This window comes from Rhinoderma darwinii, chromosome 6 (assembly GCF_050947455.1).
Source record: "Rhinoderma darwinii isolate aRhiDar2 chromosome 6, aRhiDar2.hap1, whole genome shotgun sequence".
Lineage (NCBI taxonomy): Eukaryota > Metazoa > Chordata > Amphibia > Anura > Rhinodermatidae > Rhinoderma > Rhinoderma darwinii.
Genome location: NC_134692.1, coordinates 54,551,675 through 54,571,455, shown reverse-complemented (window position 1 = coordinate 54,571,455; position 19,781 = coordinate 54,551,675). Strand labels below are relative to the sequence as shown.

Below are 19,781 nucleotides of genomic sequence, written 5' to 3'. Positions count from 1 at the left end.
GTGTTGAAGTCATGGCATGTATCTGAAGATAAGCTGATACACGATCCTGTGCTGCAAGGACAACAAAGCACCGATTGAAATCAATGGATGTCTGTGGTTCCCGAGAGCTGGACACTGCTCCTAGGTAATAACTGAGGTGGGAATCTGGTGCATCAGCTCAGCACGACATAATCAGTCCCTACAAACTTGCAATATAGGTAATGATCAATCGTATTAGTCCTATGTAAGGCTGGGTTCACATCATTTTCTGAAACCGCTGGTTTAAACTATAGGATCAACTATCAGGATGGCCAACTCTACGTACATTTCTAAACACTCCGTAAAAATAGTAGACCTTTTACATGATTGTCTTGGAAGATTGTTCAGGTTATTGTGATTGTTATCATTTTACAGTTCACAGTAAGGCCTCATGCACACAAACGTGCTTTTGCGGGCGCAATTCCACCAAAAATCCACGGGAGAATTGCGGCCCCATTCATTTCTATGGGGCCATGCACACGGCCGTAGTTTTTAAGGTCTGTACATGGCCCGGGAGCCCGGACCGCAGAATGAACGGACATGTCTTATTACGGCCGTCTTCTGCGGTCCGGGCTCATTGAAAATAATGGCCGCGGCCATGTTCATTGCCCGCGATTTGCGGGCGGCTTGCGGCTGACAGTCCGCTGCCGGCTGACCCGAAAGTCACGGCCGTGCACATGGCTACGGTCGTGTGCATGAGGCCTAAGGCTGAATTCAGACGACCGTAGTATATATCCGTGTGACGGCCGTTAAAATAACATCCGTTGTACGGACGCATGTATTTCAATGGGGCCGTTCACACGGCCGTTGTTTCAACGGATTGTGTGAAGGGTCCGTTGAAAAATAGAACATGTCCTATTATCTTCCGTTTTAATAAATGATAACGTTTTTCACGTCCGAGTTTCACCCGTGCAGGTCCCGTTTTCACAGATCCCCATAGACTTGAGACACAAGGGATGTGTGAAAACGGAACCTGCACGGGTGAAACTCGGACGTGAAAAACGTTATCATTTATTTTGCGTTTCCAATTTGTCCGTAAATTTAATAATTTGTCCCGAAAAAACCAAACTCTGAGCAATTCTAAATACATTGATAAAAGAACAACGTGTCCTCAGATTTCGGCTTACCAGGCTGTTCTCCTTCCAGGCCTCTGGAAACTTTGGCCTTTGCTTTTCTCTGGACACCAATACTTGCATGTCTTCAAATGTAGGGTGGTTACCGGCTTCTGCCTGAAACGCCATCTGATATTCGGGCACAGATTCTCCTGCACACAGATCATTGTATTAATCATATATATATATATAGTGCCGTAGAGACCATGACATACAATGTATTAGAGAACAAAACCCAACAGTAACATTATTTTATATCTTCTGACCTTGTAAGATTAAAACCTGAGTGGCGATCACTCGAGCTGCAGTTTAATTGTGTATTTTGGGATAGCGCTGGTTTACATGACATTATGGGATAGCGCTGGTTTACATGACATTATGGGATAGCGCCGGTATACATGACATTATGGGATAGCGCCGGTATACATGACATTATGGGATAGCACCGGTATACATGACATTTTGGGATAGCGCTGGTATACTTGATATTTTGGGATAGCGCTGGTATACTTGATATTTTGGGATAGCGCTGGTATACTTGATATTTTGGGATAGCGCTGGTATACATGACATTATGGGATAGCGCCGGTATACATGACATTTTGGGATAGCGCTGGTATATTTGATATTTTGGGATAGCGCTGGTATACATGACATTTTGGGATAGCGCTGGTATACTTGATATTTTGGGATAGCGCTGGTATACTTGATATTTTGGGATAGCGCTGGTATACTTGATATTTTGGGATAGCGCTGGTATATTTGATATTTTGGGATAGCGCTGGTATACTTGATATTTTGGGATAGCGCTGGTATACATGACATTTTGGGATAGCGCTGGTATATTTGATATTTTGGGATAGCGCTGGTATATTTGATATTTTGGGATTGCGCTGGTATATTTGATATTTTGGGATAGCGCTGGTATACATGACATTTTGGGATAGCGCCGGTATATTTGATATTATGGGATAGCGCTGGTATATTTGATATTTTGGGATAGCGCTGGTATATTTGATATTTTGGGATTGCGCTGGTATATTTGATATTTTGGGATAGCGCCGGTATACATGACATTTTGGGATAGCGCCGGTATATTTGATATTATGGGATAGCGCTGGTATATTTGACATTTTGGGATAGCGCTGGTATATTTGATATTTTGGGATAGCGCCGGTATACGTGACATTATGGGATAGCGCCGGTATACATGACATTTTGGGATAGCGCTGGTATATTTGATATTTTGGGATAGCGCTGGTATACATGACATTTTGGGATAGCGCTGGTATATTTGATATTTTGGGATAGCGCTGGTATACCTTATATTTTGGGATAGCGCTGGTATATTTGATATTTTGGGATAGCGCTGGTATACATGATATTTTGGGATAGCGCCGGTATACGTGACATTATGGGATAGCGCCGGTATACATGACATTTTGGGATAGCGCCGGTATATTTGATATTTTGGGATAGCGCTGGTATACTTGATATTTTGGGATAGCGCTGGTATATTTGATATTTTGGGATAGCGCCAGTATACATGACATTTTGGGATAGCGCTGGTATACTTGATATTTTGGGATAGTGCTGGTATACATGACATTTTGGGATAGCGCCGGTATACGTGACATTATGGGATAGCGCTGGTATACATGACATTTTGGGATAGCGCCGGTATATTTGATATTTTGGGATAGCGCTGGTATATTTGACATTTTGGGATAGCGCTGGTATACATGATATTTTGGGATAGCGCTGGTATATTTGATATTTTGGGATAGCGCTGGTATATTTGATATTTTGGGATTGCGCTGGTATATTTGATATTTTGGGATTGCGCTGGTATATTTGATATTTTGGGATAGCGCTGGTATACTTGATATTTTGGGATAGCGCTGGTATACATGACATTTTGGGATAGCGCCGGTATACATGACATTATGGGATAGCGCCGGTATACATGATATTTTGGGATAGCGCTGGTATACATGACATTATGGGATAGCGCCGGTATACATGACATTATGGGATAGCGCCGGTATACATGACATTATGGGATAGCGCCGGTATACATGATATTTTGGGATAGCGCTGGTATACATGACATTATGGGATAGCGCCGGTATACATGACATTTTGGGATAGCGCCGGTATATTTGATATTTTGGGATAGCGCTGGTATATTTGATATTTTGGGATAGCGCTGGTATACATGACATTTTGGGATAGCGCTGGTATATTTGATATTTTGGGATAGCGCTGGTATACATGACATTTTGGGATAGCGCCGGTATATTTGATATTTTGGGATAGCGCTGGTATACATGACATTTTGGGATAGCGCTGGTATATTTGATATTTTGGGATAGCGCCGGTATATTTGATATTTTGGGATAGCGCTGGTATACTTGACATTTTGGGATAGCGCCGGTATATATGACATTATGGGATAGCGCTGGTATATATGACATTTTGGGATAGCGCTGGTATACATGACATTTTGGGATAGCGCTGGTATATTTGATATTTTGGGATAGCGCTGGTATATTTGATATTTTGGGATAGCGCTGGTATACTTGATATTTTGGGATAGCGCTGGTATATTTGATATTTTGGGATAGCGCTGGTATACATGACATTTTGGGATAGCGCTGGTATATTTGATATTTTGGGATAGCGCTGGTATACTTGATATTTTGGGATAGCGCTGGTATACATGACATTTTGGGATAGCGCTGGTATATTTGATATTTTGGGATAGCGCCGGTATACATGACATTTTGGGATAGCGCTGGTATATTTGATATTTTGGGATAGCGCTGGTATATTTGATATTTTGGGATAGCGCTGGTATACTTGATATTTTGGGATAGCGCTGGTATACATGACATTTTGGGATAGCGCTGGTATATTTGATATTTTGGGATAGCGCTGGTATACATGACATTATGGGATAGCGCTGGTATACATGACATTATGGGATAGCGCTGGTATACATGACATGGGATAGCGCTGGTATACATGACATTTTGGGATAGCGCCGGTATACTTGATATTTTGGGATAGCGCTGGTATATTTGATATTTTGGGATAGCGCCAGTATACATGACATTTTGGGATAGCGCCGGTATACTTGATATTTTGGGATAGCGCCGGTATACTTGATATTTTGGGATAGCGCCGGTATACATGATATTTTGGGATAGCGCCGGTATACATTATATTTTGGGATAGTGCCGGTATACTTGATATTTTGGGATAGCGCCGGTATACTTGATATTTTGGGATAGCGCCGGTATACTTGATATTTTGGGATAGCGCCAATATACATAATATTTTGGGATAGCACCGGTATACTTGATATTTTGGGATAGCGCCGGTATACTTGATATTTTGGGATAGCACCGGTATACTTGATATTTTGGGATAGCGCCGGTATACTTGATATTTTGGGATAGCGCCAATATACATAATATTTTGGGATAGCACCGGTATACTTGACATTTTGGGATAGCGCTGGTATATTTGATATTTTGGGATAGCGCCGGTATACATGACATTTTGGGATAGCGCCGGTATACATGACATTTTGGGATAGCGCTGGTATACATGACATTATGGGATAGCGCTGGTATACATGACATTATGGGATAGCGCTGGTATATTTGATATTTTGGGATAGCGCTGGTATACATGATATTATGGGATAGCGCTGGTATATTTGATATTTTCAGATAGCGCTGGTATATTTGACATTATGGGATAGCGCTGGTATACATGACATTATGGGATAGCGCTGGTATATTTGATATTTTCAGATAGCGCTGGTATATTTGACATTATGGGATAGCGCTGTTATATTTGATATTTTCAGATAGCGCTGGTATACATGACATTTTGGGATAGAGCTGGTATACATGATATTTTGGGATAGAGCTGGTATACATGATATTTTGGGATAGAGCTGGTATACATGATATTTTGGGATAGCGCCGGTATACATGATATTTTGGGATAGCGCTGGTATACATGATATTTTGGGATAGCGCTGGTATACATGATATTTTGGGATAGCGCTGGTATACCTTATATTTTGGGATAGCGCTGGTATACCTTATATTTTGGGATAGCGCTGGTATACCTTATATTTTGGGATAGCGCCGGTATACATGATATTTTGGGATAGCGCTGGTATACCTTATATTTTGGGATAGCGCTGGTATACCTGATTATAGAATCAATAAAAATAAAGATACAAAACTGAAGATTTGCTAAAGAACATCCAGATGTCTCCTTGATTATGAGCAAAGCCAAGCAACGTTTTCTGCAGAATGAAAGAGCTGGTCCAACATTATTAACTGACTGAATTCAGGAATGATGTACGGTATCTGTCACCTACCCTGCCACTGTCATTTTTATACAGCATGAGCAGGAAGGTATTATTCCTCTCGGAATCACAAATATCTACAGCACCAGACAAACACTGCACTAATACCTGACTGTAATAATTAGGGCAAGCTTTATTAATGGCTAAGGGGACGAGGCCTTGAAGATCTAGTAGACACAGATGTATAAAGAAAAGAAATGTGACCTTTTTTTCAGTTTACTGTTTTTCCCAACAGCGGCTTGGAAGTGACTGGTAAGCCGCATGTGGTCTCCTAGCTATTGGCAGCTTGAGATATCATAGCATTACTGAAACTTGGCACCAGCATCAGAACCATGTGACTGGCAGCTGACAACAAAGCTACAAACCATATCACTGTCACTTGGCTCCTGGGTCGAGATCATACAACAGGATCTTGGCATTACAACTGGACTTTGCAGCAGGACATGCTGAAATGTTATGTTTGGTTGTTTTTTATATACATAATTGCTTATAAATAGATAATACATGTAACATTTACTTGATTTGTGGTCCTGTCTTTAATAGAATCTATATTCTTTATTACGTAATGTGGATATTTACTAATACTGACATACCCGCTCTTGGGTGCAGCTTTTCCGGTGTAGCATGAGCCCATATCTGTCAGCAAGTCGAATAACAATTGTAGCAGACAACACACAATACTGAACAATGCCAGGAAAACGTCAAAATTCAGCTGCTTCTGTGTGGGGTGGTCACAGGATTTTACCGACAGACATGAGAACTGACTTTTGTACTGGGAGCATAGGTGGCGGGACTCAGAGGCATAACTTGCAGCTCCCTCCTGGTCGCCAATCTATAACAGGGCCCCCACCTTCCATATATCATTTATAATACTGGTGTCTCCTTATGCGGCTGAGGGGCTTTTCGGTCCCCTAAAGCTCTAAGCGGTGGGACTTAATACTTATGGCGTGTTCTAGTGTGAATGCATTAGTAAATCTGACTCGCTGTGTCCTCGCACCACATGCTATATTACAATGCAACACAGCTGTAATACTAATTTTTAACACAAGATGGCAGTATAACACTAGCTCTTGACAAGTGTTAGCGGATAGTAATCTGTTGCAAAAACCTGAATCAAAATTCCTGCTTTCAAGAATGTAATATATTAATACAAATGACTGCAGCACTATCGGGGAGATGTATTAAGACTACGCCAGTCTCAATAAAAAGATTATTCGCATGCTGTACAAATCTCTTTGCCTCATTAGTCTCTGTATTTAATTTGCACCCTTCCTGCTGTAAAGCACGTTCAGCACCTCTTCACGAATACAGTGACCGGCATAGAGTATGCGCTAAGAACATGTACACATCATGCATGCAGCAACTACATGGCAGGCTCACAGATTTGCCTACTTGGAAAGGTTCGCTTATATAGGGGGTACCCGTTAAAGTGTATACTGTCTCGGGCATAGAATTGCAGTGCAGATTTTCTAGTCATGGGCTGTTGATGTCCTTTACGTTGCCCATACACATAAGATAATTGCCGGCCCACCATTGTTTAAAAACTATACGCTGGATTCACACGAGCATGTTCGGTCCGCAAAGGACAGAACGTATTTCGGCCGCAAGTCCCGGACCGAACACACTGCAGGGAGCCGGGCTCCTAGCATCATAGTTATGTACGATGCTAGGAGTCCCTGCCTCGTTGCGGGACAACGGTCCCGTACTGTAATCCTGTTTTCAGTACGGGACAGTAGTTCCACGGAGAGGCAGGGACTTCTAGCGTCGTACATAACTCTGATGCTAGGAGCCCAGCTCCCTGCAGTGTGTTCGGTCCGGGACTTGCGGCCGAAATACGTTCCGTCCTTTACGGACCGAACATGCTCGTGTGAATCCAGCCTTAATGATAGCCCATATTCTGCCTGTGGTTAGTCAGCAGCTCCTAAGGGGTTATTCACGATGAGCCGTCATATCACAGAGTTTGGTCTCGATTTTGCGGCTGAAAATGTGATATGACCGCATTGTGTGAATGCAGCCTAACAAAGTGTTTGTTGGCTTATGCATTGCAGTCACAGCAGATTTGCATCTGTCCATTTATTTCACTTTGTTAGGAGGTGCTGATGGACTTTGTATTCTGTATTGTAGTTTGGGAGGGTTGGTGACTGCAACCATCTTGGTTGTGCACTCCTCCGAGCTGTCTAAAGCTGGTTCCTATCTATCCTAAATACATTTTGTGGCTCTCGGCCCAAGAGAGTGGTAAGTATTCTGTTGTAGAAGTACAATGTTTGTGTAAGGACCTATCTGAATGGGGTCGCTTCGTCATGACAGGTGGAACCACACAATTTGTTAAAACTTAAAGTGCAGCTAAACGTTTGACAAACTTCTGACATGTCATAGTGACATGTCAGAAGTTTAGACTGGTGGGGGTCCGAGCACTGAGACCCCCACCAATCATTAGGGCGGGTTCACACATGGCGGAATTTCACTTAAATTCCGCTGCGGACACTCCGCAGCGTTAATCCGCAGCGGAGCCGTTTCTCCATTGACTTTCACTTTAATTTAGCAGTGTTCGTTTACACGATGCGTACAATTCCGCTGCGGAGCATAGGCTGCGGAGCGGAATTTGGTGTCCGCAGCATGCTCTGTCTGTTGCGGAGCAGTGGCGGACTCATGGCGGAATTTCTCCATTGACTTCAATGGAGAGTCAAAATTCCGCAATGAAGTCCGCAGATATTATGTGTGCTGCGGAGCGTATTGGTTTTACTACCATGACATTTCTTCATTCTGGCTGGACCTATGTATTTCTAGGTCTACAGCCAGACTGAGGAAGTCAATGGGGCTCCCGTAATGACGGGAGCGTTGCTAGGAGACGTCTGTAAATAGTCACTGTCCAGGGTGCTGAAAGAGTTAAGCGATCGGCAGTAACTGTTTCTGCACCCGGGACAGTGACTACCGATCTCAATATACATGTATCTGTTAAAAAAAATATAAGTTCATACTTACCGAGAACTCCCTGCGTCTGTCTCCAGTCCGGCCTCCCAGGATGACGTTTCAGTGTAAGTGACGGCTGCAGCCAATCACAGGCCAAGCACAGGCTGCAGCGGTCACATGGACTGGCGCGTCATCCAGGGAGGTCGGGCTGGATGCCGAAAGAGGGACGCGTCACCAAGACAACGGCCGGTAAGTATGAAAATCGTTTACTTTCACTAGGGAAAGTGCTGTCCCTTCTCTCTATCCTGCACTGAATAGGGAGAAGGGAAGCACTTTTCCTGCAGTCCGCAGCGGCCAGTCCGCATCAATTTTCTGCACATTTTGTGCAGATCCGCAGCCGTAATCCGCAACCCGGATTAGGTGCGGCATTGATGCGGACAGTTGCGGAGGAATTCCGCCATGTGTGGTCATGCCCTTAGAACGAAGCAGATGAGGTGCTCGTGTGAGCGCTCAGCCGCTTCGTGTCTGTTAGGCTTTTTCCGGAAAGCCGATGTATCGGAGTACGGGCTCATAGACTTTCTGTTGAGTTCGTACACGATACATTTATTTCCGGAAACAGCCGAACAGACACGAAGCGGCTGATCGCTCACACGAATGCTTCGTTCTAGCGATTGGTGGGGGTCTCCGTGCTCGGACCCCACCAATCCAAACTTCTGACATGTCACTATGACATGTCAGAAGTTTGTCAAACATTTAGCTACGCTTTAAAGTATTTTAATTATAGCTGTAATGCAATTTAAAATTATTCAAATATTCAATGTTTGCATAAATCTTAGCGCAGAGGGATTATGCACCTTTGTGTCTGGATGATTATGGTGCAGCAAACACAGGCGTCATAAAATAATTTATGGCCACAGGAAACTAACAAGCAATTTTAAGTTCTAGCAGATTCCTCCCTCTATTAGTGATCCACTCATTCTTATCAAGGGAACCTATAAATTATATGTATATATGAAAGAATTGAGGTTCCCTAATATATAAGTGCCGGATCACCAAATATGAACTAACACTGTGACTGCAAGTTACAAAGTACAGTAGACATTTAGTCCAAAAAATCAGAAAAAGACTGCTGCATTTATATGACATACAGTATCCTGCAATTGTACAATTTTAGCTTTATAATCTGCCATGCCATTGATTTAGTTGATATCTATCTATCTATCTATCTATCTATCTATCTATCTATCTATCTATCTATCTATCTATCTATCTATCTATCTATCTATCTATCTATCTGTCTATCTATCTGTCTGTCTATATGTCTGTCTGTCTGTCTATCTATCTATCTATCTATCTATCTATCTATCTATCTATCTATCTATCTATCTATCTATCTATCTATCTATCTATCTATCTATCTATCTATCTATCTATCTATCTATCTAATCTATCTATCTATCTCTCTTACCACGCTGTTACATTGGTTGCCTATAAACATCCCTCACCACTGTGTCATCACATTTACACCTTTCCTATCATCACAGCATTGCAGTAATTGATACTAGAAATAACACCAGCCAAGAGATATATAAAACAGGTATTGATTTCATGAATATCTCACCTGGGAAGAGGTCAGTGCATCTCATGAAGATCTCCCAATAGATCAAACCCAGAGAATACATGTCCACTTGTTTCAATGCAGACTCACAGTCTCTCAGGTTCACTGCCCCTTCTAAGACCTCGGGTGCCATGTAACGGATAGTGCCAACCTGCAGATAAACAATAAATACATTCTCGTAATCTATCTAAAGTGTGGAACTTGCCAGCTGCGGTGTCACTCAATGTCTAGAGTAAGGCCAGAAGTAGATGATGACTTGTTCACATCTTTTGTGTCATCCTATATGGGACATTCCCATTGTCCACTATAAGGGTATGTTCACACACTAGACTAAAAACGTCTGAAAATACGGAGCTGTTTTCAAGGAAAAACAGCTCCTGATTTTCAGACGTTTTTGAAGCCCCTCGCGATGTTCGTGGCATTTTTTACGGCCGCTTTTGGAGCTTTTTTCAATAGAGTCTACGAAAAACAGCTCCAAAAACGTCCCAAGAGTCCTGCACTTCTTTTTCACGGCCGTTTTCTTTTACGCGGCCGTTTTTCAAAATTGCCGCGTAAAAAAACGGCCCATCGGAACAGAATGCCGTTTTTCCCATTGATTTCAATGGGCAGATGTTTGGAAGCGTTCTGCTTCCGATTTTTCAGTCTTTTTTCTTGCATTTACGGCCCGAGAAACGTCGAAAAACACTCTGTATGAACATACCCTCAAAGTCACATTATGCTAGTGACACTTTTTTTTTTTTGCAGGTATTGCCCAGCTCCAGTCTTGACTCTGAGACCAGTTTCATACAATGTGGTTGGGGCAATATAGTTTGTTGTCTTTTTTTTTTTTTTTAAAACTGAAATCCGATCCTAGAGAAGTAGAAATACTTCTGTTTAAAATCGGATGCAGGTTTGGTTAAGCATACGCATAAGACCGTTCCCCCGGCCTTCCCAGGGCTTAGTTGAGCCTATTCAATAGGCAAGATGGAGACGAGCTGCTGTGCGCTCTCACAATAGCTTATCGCCCTGCAGAACCAAGAATTGGCACATTGAAATTCAATGTGCCCCATCCACATTTTCCCCAATGTCTGCTATTGTGGGAATACGTAGAATATTGTTGGATTCTGCAAATTGGCGGGATCTACTGACACTTATGTAATGTGTATGTTGAGCTTAGGATCCATAGTTTTCTGGCCAAAAAGGCAGGAAAATATTTTTACAATTTTTTGTGCTTTTCTCTGATGGGACCTGCTGCTGTTTTTGGCAAGAAATATAAGACTGAGTTCACACAGAGTTTTTTGCAGGCAGAAAATTCTGCCTCAAAATTCCGTTTGGAATTTTGAGGCAGATTTTCATCTACCTGCACGCCGTTTGCCGCGTTTTTCGTGGCATTTTTCGCTCGCGCCGATTGAGTGCCACGGGCAAAAACGCAGCGAAATAAGATTTCTCTGCCTCCCATTGATGTCAATGGGAGGTCAGAGGCGTAAACGCCTGAAGATAGGGCATGTCCCTTCTTTCTCCAGCAACACGGTTTTTACCGCTCGCGGTAAAAAAAACGTGTCCGCCTCCCATCGAAATCAATGGGAGGCATTTTCGGCCATTTTTTTGGCACGTTTTCCGATTTTTGGCGCGTTTTCGCGGTGTGCTGGCAGAGGAAAATCTGCCTCAAAATTCCAAACGGAATTTTGAGGCAGATTTTCCTCCTGCAAAAAACTCTGTGTGAACCCAGCCTAAGACATATTTGAATTTTGATTTTTAAACAGGCCATTGCAGAGGTATGAAAGTGTGTGTGTTCTTAGTCGCTACTGGAGATAAGTGAATCCATCTAGTACTACAAGGGTTAAATCAATTTGTTGATAATTCTGTTTGATTTGCCGATTTTAATTTGTAATTCCAGTGTTAGGTCACTTTCACACGGCAGAATTTCGTTCAGTATTTTGCATCAGTATTTGTAAGCCAAAGACTTGAGTGGAACCTACACAGAGAAGAATTAGAATGGAAATATTTGCATCTCTACCATGTTTTGGACCCACTCTTGGTTTCAACTTACAAATACTGAAACAAAATACCAACAAAAATACTGCCGTAATAAAGTGGCCAGCATGCAAATTGACTCCCAAATCACTGAATCCTAAATTGGGTGAAGAAATTTGCTCATCTTTGGTCAAATCTATAGAACATGTTTGCTGTGTCTGCGGTCGCTGACCACCAGCTTGCTGTACTCACCGGCAGCCGCGGGACACTGAAGGCTTGTCGGCGTCTCCCTCTCAGGACACGCCAACACTCGCTGCCACACTCTCCTGCCTCTATGGTGCGCATGCGCGCTCGTCCCCGGCCTTAAAGGGCCAGGGTGCGTGCCAACAAAGTGTTCCCTAACCTATTCTCTTACATCCTGGACTATGTAAAGAGCTCTGCCCTTCCACTCCTTGCCTGAGCGTTGTTGTATTTCCATGTTAGTCTAAGCAAATGGTTCCTTAGTTGTATCCTGCTCCCAGTATTCCCATGTCCTGCTTCCTGTATCCCGTAACTGAGTTTGTTTCTGAGCTGTATCTAGTGTTGGAGTTGTGTTGTTCAATCTGCCACGTCCAGTGTCATCTGCCACGTCCAGTGTCATCTGCCACGCCAAGCATCATCTGTGCCAAGTGTCTGCTACACCACGTGCCTGGTTTTCTGTGTATCTGCCAGATCATCTTCCCAGGTACTCTTACCGCAGAGACTGTTACTGACTGTTGTTTGGCCAGCTGCTATGGCGGAGCAGCCTAGTGGGTCCTCATACCCCACAGGCATGACAATGTTTATGTGATTCCTGTTTTATGACAGTCCTTAGAAAAAATAATTTGCTTTTATTTTTTAAACTAGGTTTCTCTCCTCAGGATCCACTTCTTTGGCTAAAAAAAAAAGTGCACCAAACTGCACTGTGTTGATTTGGTCAGTGGCATTTATCATCATGTATTGTGAGATATAATAAATAATATGTCACAAACACCAGTTAAATTGCAAAGAATAAAACTTGTCCCTGCGACAATAGAAATGTGACCAGGCGACTTTTCAAACAAATGTAAAGATGAGGCAGAACAACTTCTCCAAGGACAACATGTTCTTGAGATAATATCCTAATCTCAGTATTTGACCAGCAATGTTCAAGCTGAATACTTTGTGTTACTTTTATCTATACCACTTTAACCCACAAAACCTTGATATAACTGTTATTATTTATGAAAAAATTCCTAGTGCTAGCTTATCCGAGCTAATATGAAAATAAAAATCCAACGATCACATAAAAAGTCAAATGGGCTCCAGTGAAACTGTGTTTTGCTGTATTTCTTTCCTAAAAAAGCAGTTACAGGAAATGTTTTTAGAAGAGCTTTTATGGAAAACCTCTTTAAGGTGTTATGGTCGAGTTTGCGGACCGGCATTACTTACCCACTAACGGCTGCGACCTCAGACCTATGAGCTCTTGCCGGCGTCTCCCTCCTCTGAGACGCCAACACACAATACTGCCCTTGGCTGCTGCTGTGAAAAGGGTGCGTGCGCTCGCTCCTGGCCTTAAAGGGCCAGCGCACGCACCAGGAAAATCTCCCCCATCCTATCCCAGCATACCAGGAACTATAAAAAGGACTCTGCACCCTTCCATCCTTGCCTGAGCGTTGTTGTGTCCACCCATGTTCGTTATTGCAAATGGGCCCTTAGTTGTATCCTGTGTTCCCATATCCAGTAATTGTGTTTGTTCCAGTGCGAAGTATAGTTTCGGAGTCGAGTTTGTCATCTGTACCACATGTGATCTGTGCCAAGTGTCATCACGCCAAGTGTCTGCCTATCTTCTACCAGGTACTTTTGTCCAAAAGACTTTCATTGACTGTTGTTTGTCCAGCTGCTACTCCGCTACGGCCTAGTGGGTCCACATATCCCATAGCCGTGACATAAGGTACCGCAAGTGAACACCCCAAACACAGTTTTGTACCCAAGTTTTTGTAATCCCTATTGATGACAATGGGAGAAAACAGGAGCATGCCCTATCCATCACGGATTTGTTGTAGAATCGCTATGGTCCTCTCCTAACCTGCTGGAACTGCTGACTGTCAAACACGAGCATTGACCAGGACAGAAATATGCTTGTTTTTCCACTACAAGTGGACACATTCCATGATCCAGTTGAGCTAAAAGGCTACTTCAGTATAAATTAATAGAACCCATTTAGTGAAAGAGCTGGGCTTGCAAGGAAGAGGCAGGAAGACTCCTCACTTCTAGAAGGGAGTACAGGTATAATAATAATAATTATAGAACAAATATATTAGAATTACTTTGTGTTACAAAGTAATTCCTGGAAGCACATCTACTTGGAGAGAGCATTTATTTACCACATCCTGCAGGGGTGCCTGTCGATACAGCCTGGTGGGACTCAAGCGTAGACTTCAATGTACCCGATCCATGCAGAGAAGCTTCCTGAAGAAGCTCCAGCACGTGTATGGAAAGCTGGCGGCCATACACTAGAGATTTTTCTGCTCACCATCAGCACCATTTCATAACATGAACAACCATGAGAGACACTTACCAAAAACAGATACCAAAGTTGATCTGCCGTGTTGAATTGTTTTGGTCGTTGTCTGGAGCAGTCCTTGGAAAGTTGTTCATGTCAAATGGCAGATTTACATCCCATCCATAGCAGCCAAGGCCACCGTTCAAGGGAGAGATCGATTGGCGAATCGTCATTTTAGCTTGGCATTGTCATCCAAAGTAACATCCTTCACAGACCAACCATGAACGACAGGTCATTCAGAAAATGGCCATCTGAAATCCCTAATAAACAGCTAGGTTAAGCACTCTCTGCAAGTAGAGGTCCGCAAGATCAGCTCTCAGAGACTGCTTTTTTACCTATAGTCTATTGCATTATACACAAATCAGCCATAAAATTACCACCTGCCTAATATTGTATATGGTTTCCCTCGTGCTGCCAAAACAGGTCTGACCAGTCGAGGCATGGACTCCACAAGACCTCTGAAGGTGTCCTGTGGTATCTGGCAGCAGATCCTTTAAGTTGCGAGTTGAGGTCTTCATTGACCGAAATTGTTTTTCCAGCACATTCCACAGATGGTCGATTGAATTGAGATCTGGGGAATTTGGAGGCCATGTCAACACCTTGATCTTTTTTGTTCCTCAAACCATTCCTGAACAATTTCTGCAGTGTAACGGCACATTATCCTGCTGGAAGAGGCCACTGTTGCCACGAAGGGATGTACTTGGCCTGCAACAATGTTTAGGTAGGTGGTACATGTCAGAGTAACATCCACATGAATGCCAAGACACAAAGTTTCCCAGCAGAACATTGCCCAGATAATCTCTGGAATCCTGGTGCCATCTGTTCCCCAGGTAAGCAACGCACATTCACGCGGCCGTCCACATGATGTAAAAGAAAATGTGATTCATCAGACCAGGCCATCTTCTTTCATTGTTCCATGGTCCAGTTCTGATGCTCACATAGCCATTGTAAATGCTCTTCGGCGGTGAACAAGAGCATGCATAGGCACTCTGACTGGTCTGCGGCTATGCAGCCCCAAACGCAGCAAGCTGCGACACTCTGTGTATATTGACATCTTTCTATCACAGCCAACATGAACTTTTTAGCTATTTCTGCTACAGAAGCTCTTCTGTGGGATCGGACCACATGGGCTAGCTTTTGCTCCCTACGCGCATCAATGAACTTTGGGCACCCATGACCCTGTTGCTCAGATCCTTACACTTGCCCATTTTTCCTGCTTCCAACACATTAACTTGAAGAACTGACTGTTTACTTTTTGCTTAATATATCCCGACCCTCGACGGACGCCATTGTAATGAGATAATCAATGTTATTCACTTCACCTGTCAGTGGTTTTAATATAATGGCCGATTGGAGTATGTATTCTTCTAATCTGCATTTACATAGAACAACTTTTAGGGTGTATTCACGCAATGCGGTTTTCATGCGTTTTTTTGGCCGTTCGGCTAAAACCGCATGTGTTTTTTTGGTGCAGTTTCCGGCCATGCGACAAAAACGCAGTAAAACCGCACCGTGTGAATACACCCTAAAAGTCACCAATGAATGATTGACAAATCCTTACAAATGTCTGGTGGACATTTCCATCAGTAAAATCATTGTATATATCACACCATTTTCAAATGCAAGTTCAATCATAGCGTCATATTTACTATAAAATCTTTTACAGATATTGCCTCAGATTACATTTTTTTTTTTAATGTTAGATAGATCAATTTTGATCAATGATCAACCATAGTTTTAACGTTTATTATTGATTTTTTTTCCCCCTACATTTCTTCGGGGAAATTATTGTTATTAGCATTTGGAAGCGAATCGTATCAATAATTGCCCAGTGTAAACCATTTTTTTACTACAGAAAAGTGTGATAAAACCAGTCTGTATTTCTTCATGAACAAGTCGTACCTCGCTGATGGCCGCGTTATCCTCATCTCCTGGCCTCACCAGCCTGTTTCCTGTAAGGCGCATGGACAAGCCAAAGTCACTGATCACACAAGACCCATCGCTTTTCACCAGAACATTACGACTGTTGAGGTCACGGTGAGAAATAGCAGGTTTGTAGTGATCTGTTTGGAAAGAGACATTTCATGACTGGGATGATTTTCTCTATGTGCTAAAGCAAAGATTCCCCCTGATCAGATGAGCAATCCAACGTTTATTCAATGTCTATTCAAGCCGTTCATGCAAAACTACTTAGGTTTAAACCGGTAGCAAAGAAAAAAGTGTGATCAATACCATTAGGACAGGTTTCTATTGAATGATCGTCTACACATTTTACCAATATATTTTGCGTTTATCAATTTTGTTCCTAATCATAATGTAACTTATTCTCCTGTTTCTCTATTGTAAGCAAAAATCAGCAATTACCTCCTCGTAATAACTCTGTGTGCATATATGCCAGTCCCCTGGTTACCGTGTGTGCCAGGCGACAAGAGCTGAGCCAATCATTAGTGTGAACGCTTAAATACTTGCACAGAGATCCCTGTGGACAAAAGAAAAAAATCTATTGTATTTGTAGATTAGAAGAACACAGTAAAACATTAGCAATGTTATTCATAGAGAAGGAATAAACCTTTCTATACTACAAAAAAATAAAGAAATATTAACAAATGTAAAAAGAAAAAAACTGATGGGGGTGTAAAATGTAAGGGTAAGGCCCAACGAGGTGGCTTTGACGCATCCGTGTTGAGGTCGAAAACCGATCCGGCGCGTTAATGGCCTCAATTGTTGCGAGTAAAACTGCTGGTTCCCTGCAAAATCGTGCAGCAATTAATGAATAGAGCCTTTGTGCCCGCACCATTTTGCAGGGAAACAGCAGTTTTACCCAGAAAATACATGGTTATTAACAAGCAATTTCACAACCGCGCTAAACAGCGTGCAGCCACGTCAATGCCGCCCGTGGGTCCTTATCTTAAGGTTGCAGTGACACGTAGCATATTTGCCAAGTATTTTCACAGCTTAAAAATATGCTGTGGAATGCGTTACAATGTAATCCTGTGTAAAAATGAAGAAACCTGTGCTGCGGTATATTATTCTTATAGGATTAAATTGTAACGTTGTACACTGCGTAAATACAAGACACATACGCCACGTGTGACTGCACTCAAATTGTGATAATTAATATACTTCTCAGAAACTATCAATGAATCTGCTTAAGGTTAAGTCCCCATGGAGCGGCATTGACCCGGCCGCAACGTGACTGAAGTATTATACTGTAATGCTGTAGTATTATAAAAAAAAATATATATATATGTTTCTGTTAGGCCTCTTGTATACAGTATGTGGGGCTCCAAATGGGGTCTTTACTGTCACATTAAGTTGCATGAATTGCGCGACTCCTGCATTCCTACGGATGATCCTGTTGCACTACTTCTATGTAACGGATATGGAGCTGCTATGCTTCCTATCCCCTATAGAGGGCAGTGGCTAAAATGCAAAAACCACTTGCTCTCTCAGGCTTCCAGGATTTTAACAGAGAAGTACAGCTAAGTTTGTTAAAATCCCAGAAGCTTGTGTCACATAGTCCTTCCAGAATTTTAGCCATAATCTTGTATGAAGAAACAATGGCATAACAAAGGGCATCAGTTATGGCACTCTCTAGCGTTAAAGGGCATAGTCTAACTGAACAAAAAATAGCTGGCAGTAGCTTTCTAGAGAGGTAGCATTTGATGTCCCGTTTCCTCTAATAATTATAGTACATGCTAAATTCTTTAATGTATTAATATCCTAAAAGTAGCGGTATTGTGTGATTGTGTCCAATTTTATTCTGGTTGTTTGTGGAAATGCATGCGAGAGTGTAAAAAAAAAATGCAAAAAGCTCAAACGCTAAATCTGTTTTTTTGGCACCAGTGTAATTGTGATTGGCACACTTGTTAGTTGTCTAAGGATACGGCGGGATAGCTAAGCATACAATATTTATCGAAACTTACCTTTGCTCTAAATTTGGAATTTTTCAATATATATCGGTTTAAAAAATGCCTTCATTTATCTCTGTCGGCCTCTTTTATCACTGGTGGACCAGAGTACTGACAGCAGAAAAGTGAGGGCATGTAAATGGATATCATCAGAAAAATGTATAAGGCCCGATGCACACGATCGTGCAAAATTTACGGTCAGTAAATTCTTCCTGGACGGGCCGCGGAGTGTCATCCGGATTTGCGGACCGTGCTCACATAGGAGCACAGTCCGAAAATCCGAAAAACAAGACATGTCCCTTTTTTTGCGGCTCATTTCTACGGCCCGGGCACACACCCAGACACGTGTCAGTATTTACGGATCTGTAATGGCAGATGTAAAACTACGGTCGTGTGCATGGGACCTAATGGTTGTATAACCTTTGTAGATGGTCCACAAAAACAATGCTTCACTTTACAGCCTCCATAATGTCACACAAATAACAGTAGCATATCACATGTATAAGTACTTTCCTGATAGAAAATGTATATTTAAACCCACAATTTGACACATATATACATTCTGGTGATCCGATGTGCCCACAAGATCACCCAGAGGACAGTGGTGATTGACCGCCACATTTGGCTGTTTAACCCATTCCGCAGGAAAACCCTGATAGTGCAATCATATATCCATAGTGATAGCCTGGAGCCTAACAATGTCTGTTAGGGCACACTTTAGGAGTGCCCTTACAATTGCCTGTGTAAATTATGTACAGGCATAACGTATTGACATATAAAAAAGGATGTCCTTTACGTTTACCTGCGATATGTTGGATCTTGCAGCCCCAACTGTACTGAAAAGCACAGTCGACAGTACAGGAAAGAATCTTTATACCATGTGATATACGTTTCTTTTTTTGTTATGACCGTTAATGGTAGACGTCTGCAGTTATATAGGCATACAGTTGCATATGTTTGTCCATACATGTATCAAGCATAAGGCTATATCCCTTTCTGACTCACCTATTTCTATTCAACCATAGATTTCTGAAATGCCTTCTGTAGCTCAACGCTAAAGGTTACGATGGAATTAACCAAAAGTGAAAAAACATCTTATCTTTCTAAAAATGTTCCCAAACAAAACGGAGGAGCCATTTTGTGCAAGTTCTTGTGAAATGAGCTAAACTCAGCAGCCGACTGGCACCAGTATATAAACAGAACGCAAGCCAAATGTACTCATTCTCAGTGTTTTCCTCCTTATCTGTTCAATGCCTTTCAAAAGTCTATGCACCGAGTGCTATAATTGAGTAAACAGGACGTT

The 19,781-nt window shown here is 42.3% G+C and overlaps 1 protein-coding gene across 1 annotated transcript in view; it reads right to left on the bottom strand.

Moving 5' to 3' along the window:
* Positions 1-19,781, bottom strand: part of BMPR2 (bone morphogenetic protein receptor type 2) — a 174,420-nt gene that overhangs the window by 16,673 nt on the left and 137,966 nt on the right. Inside the window, exons 7-10 of the mRNA XM_075829747.1 lie at positions 16,932-17,046; positions 16,470-16,630; positions 10,055-10,202; positions 1,146-1,282 (exon numbers count right to left, since the gene is read on the bottom strand). Of these exons, the coding sequence (XP_075685862.1) occupies positions 1,146-1,282; positions 10,055-10,202; positions 16,470-16,630; positions 16,932-17,046 (561 nt within the window). The remainder of the gene's footprint in view (positions 1-1,145; positions 1,283-10,054; positions 10,203-16,469; positions 16,631-16,931; positions 17,047-19,781) is intronic.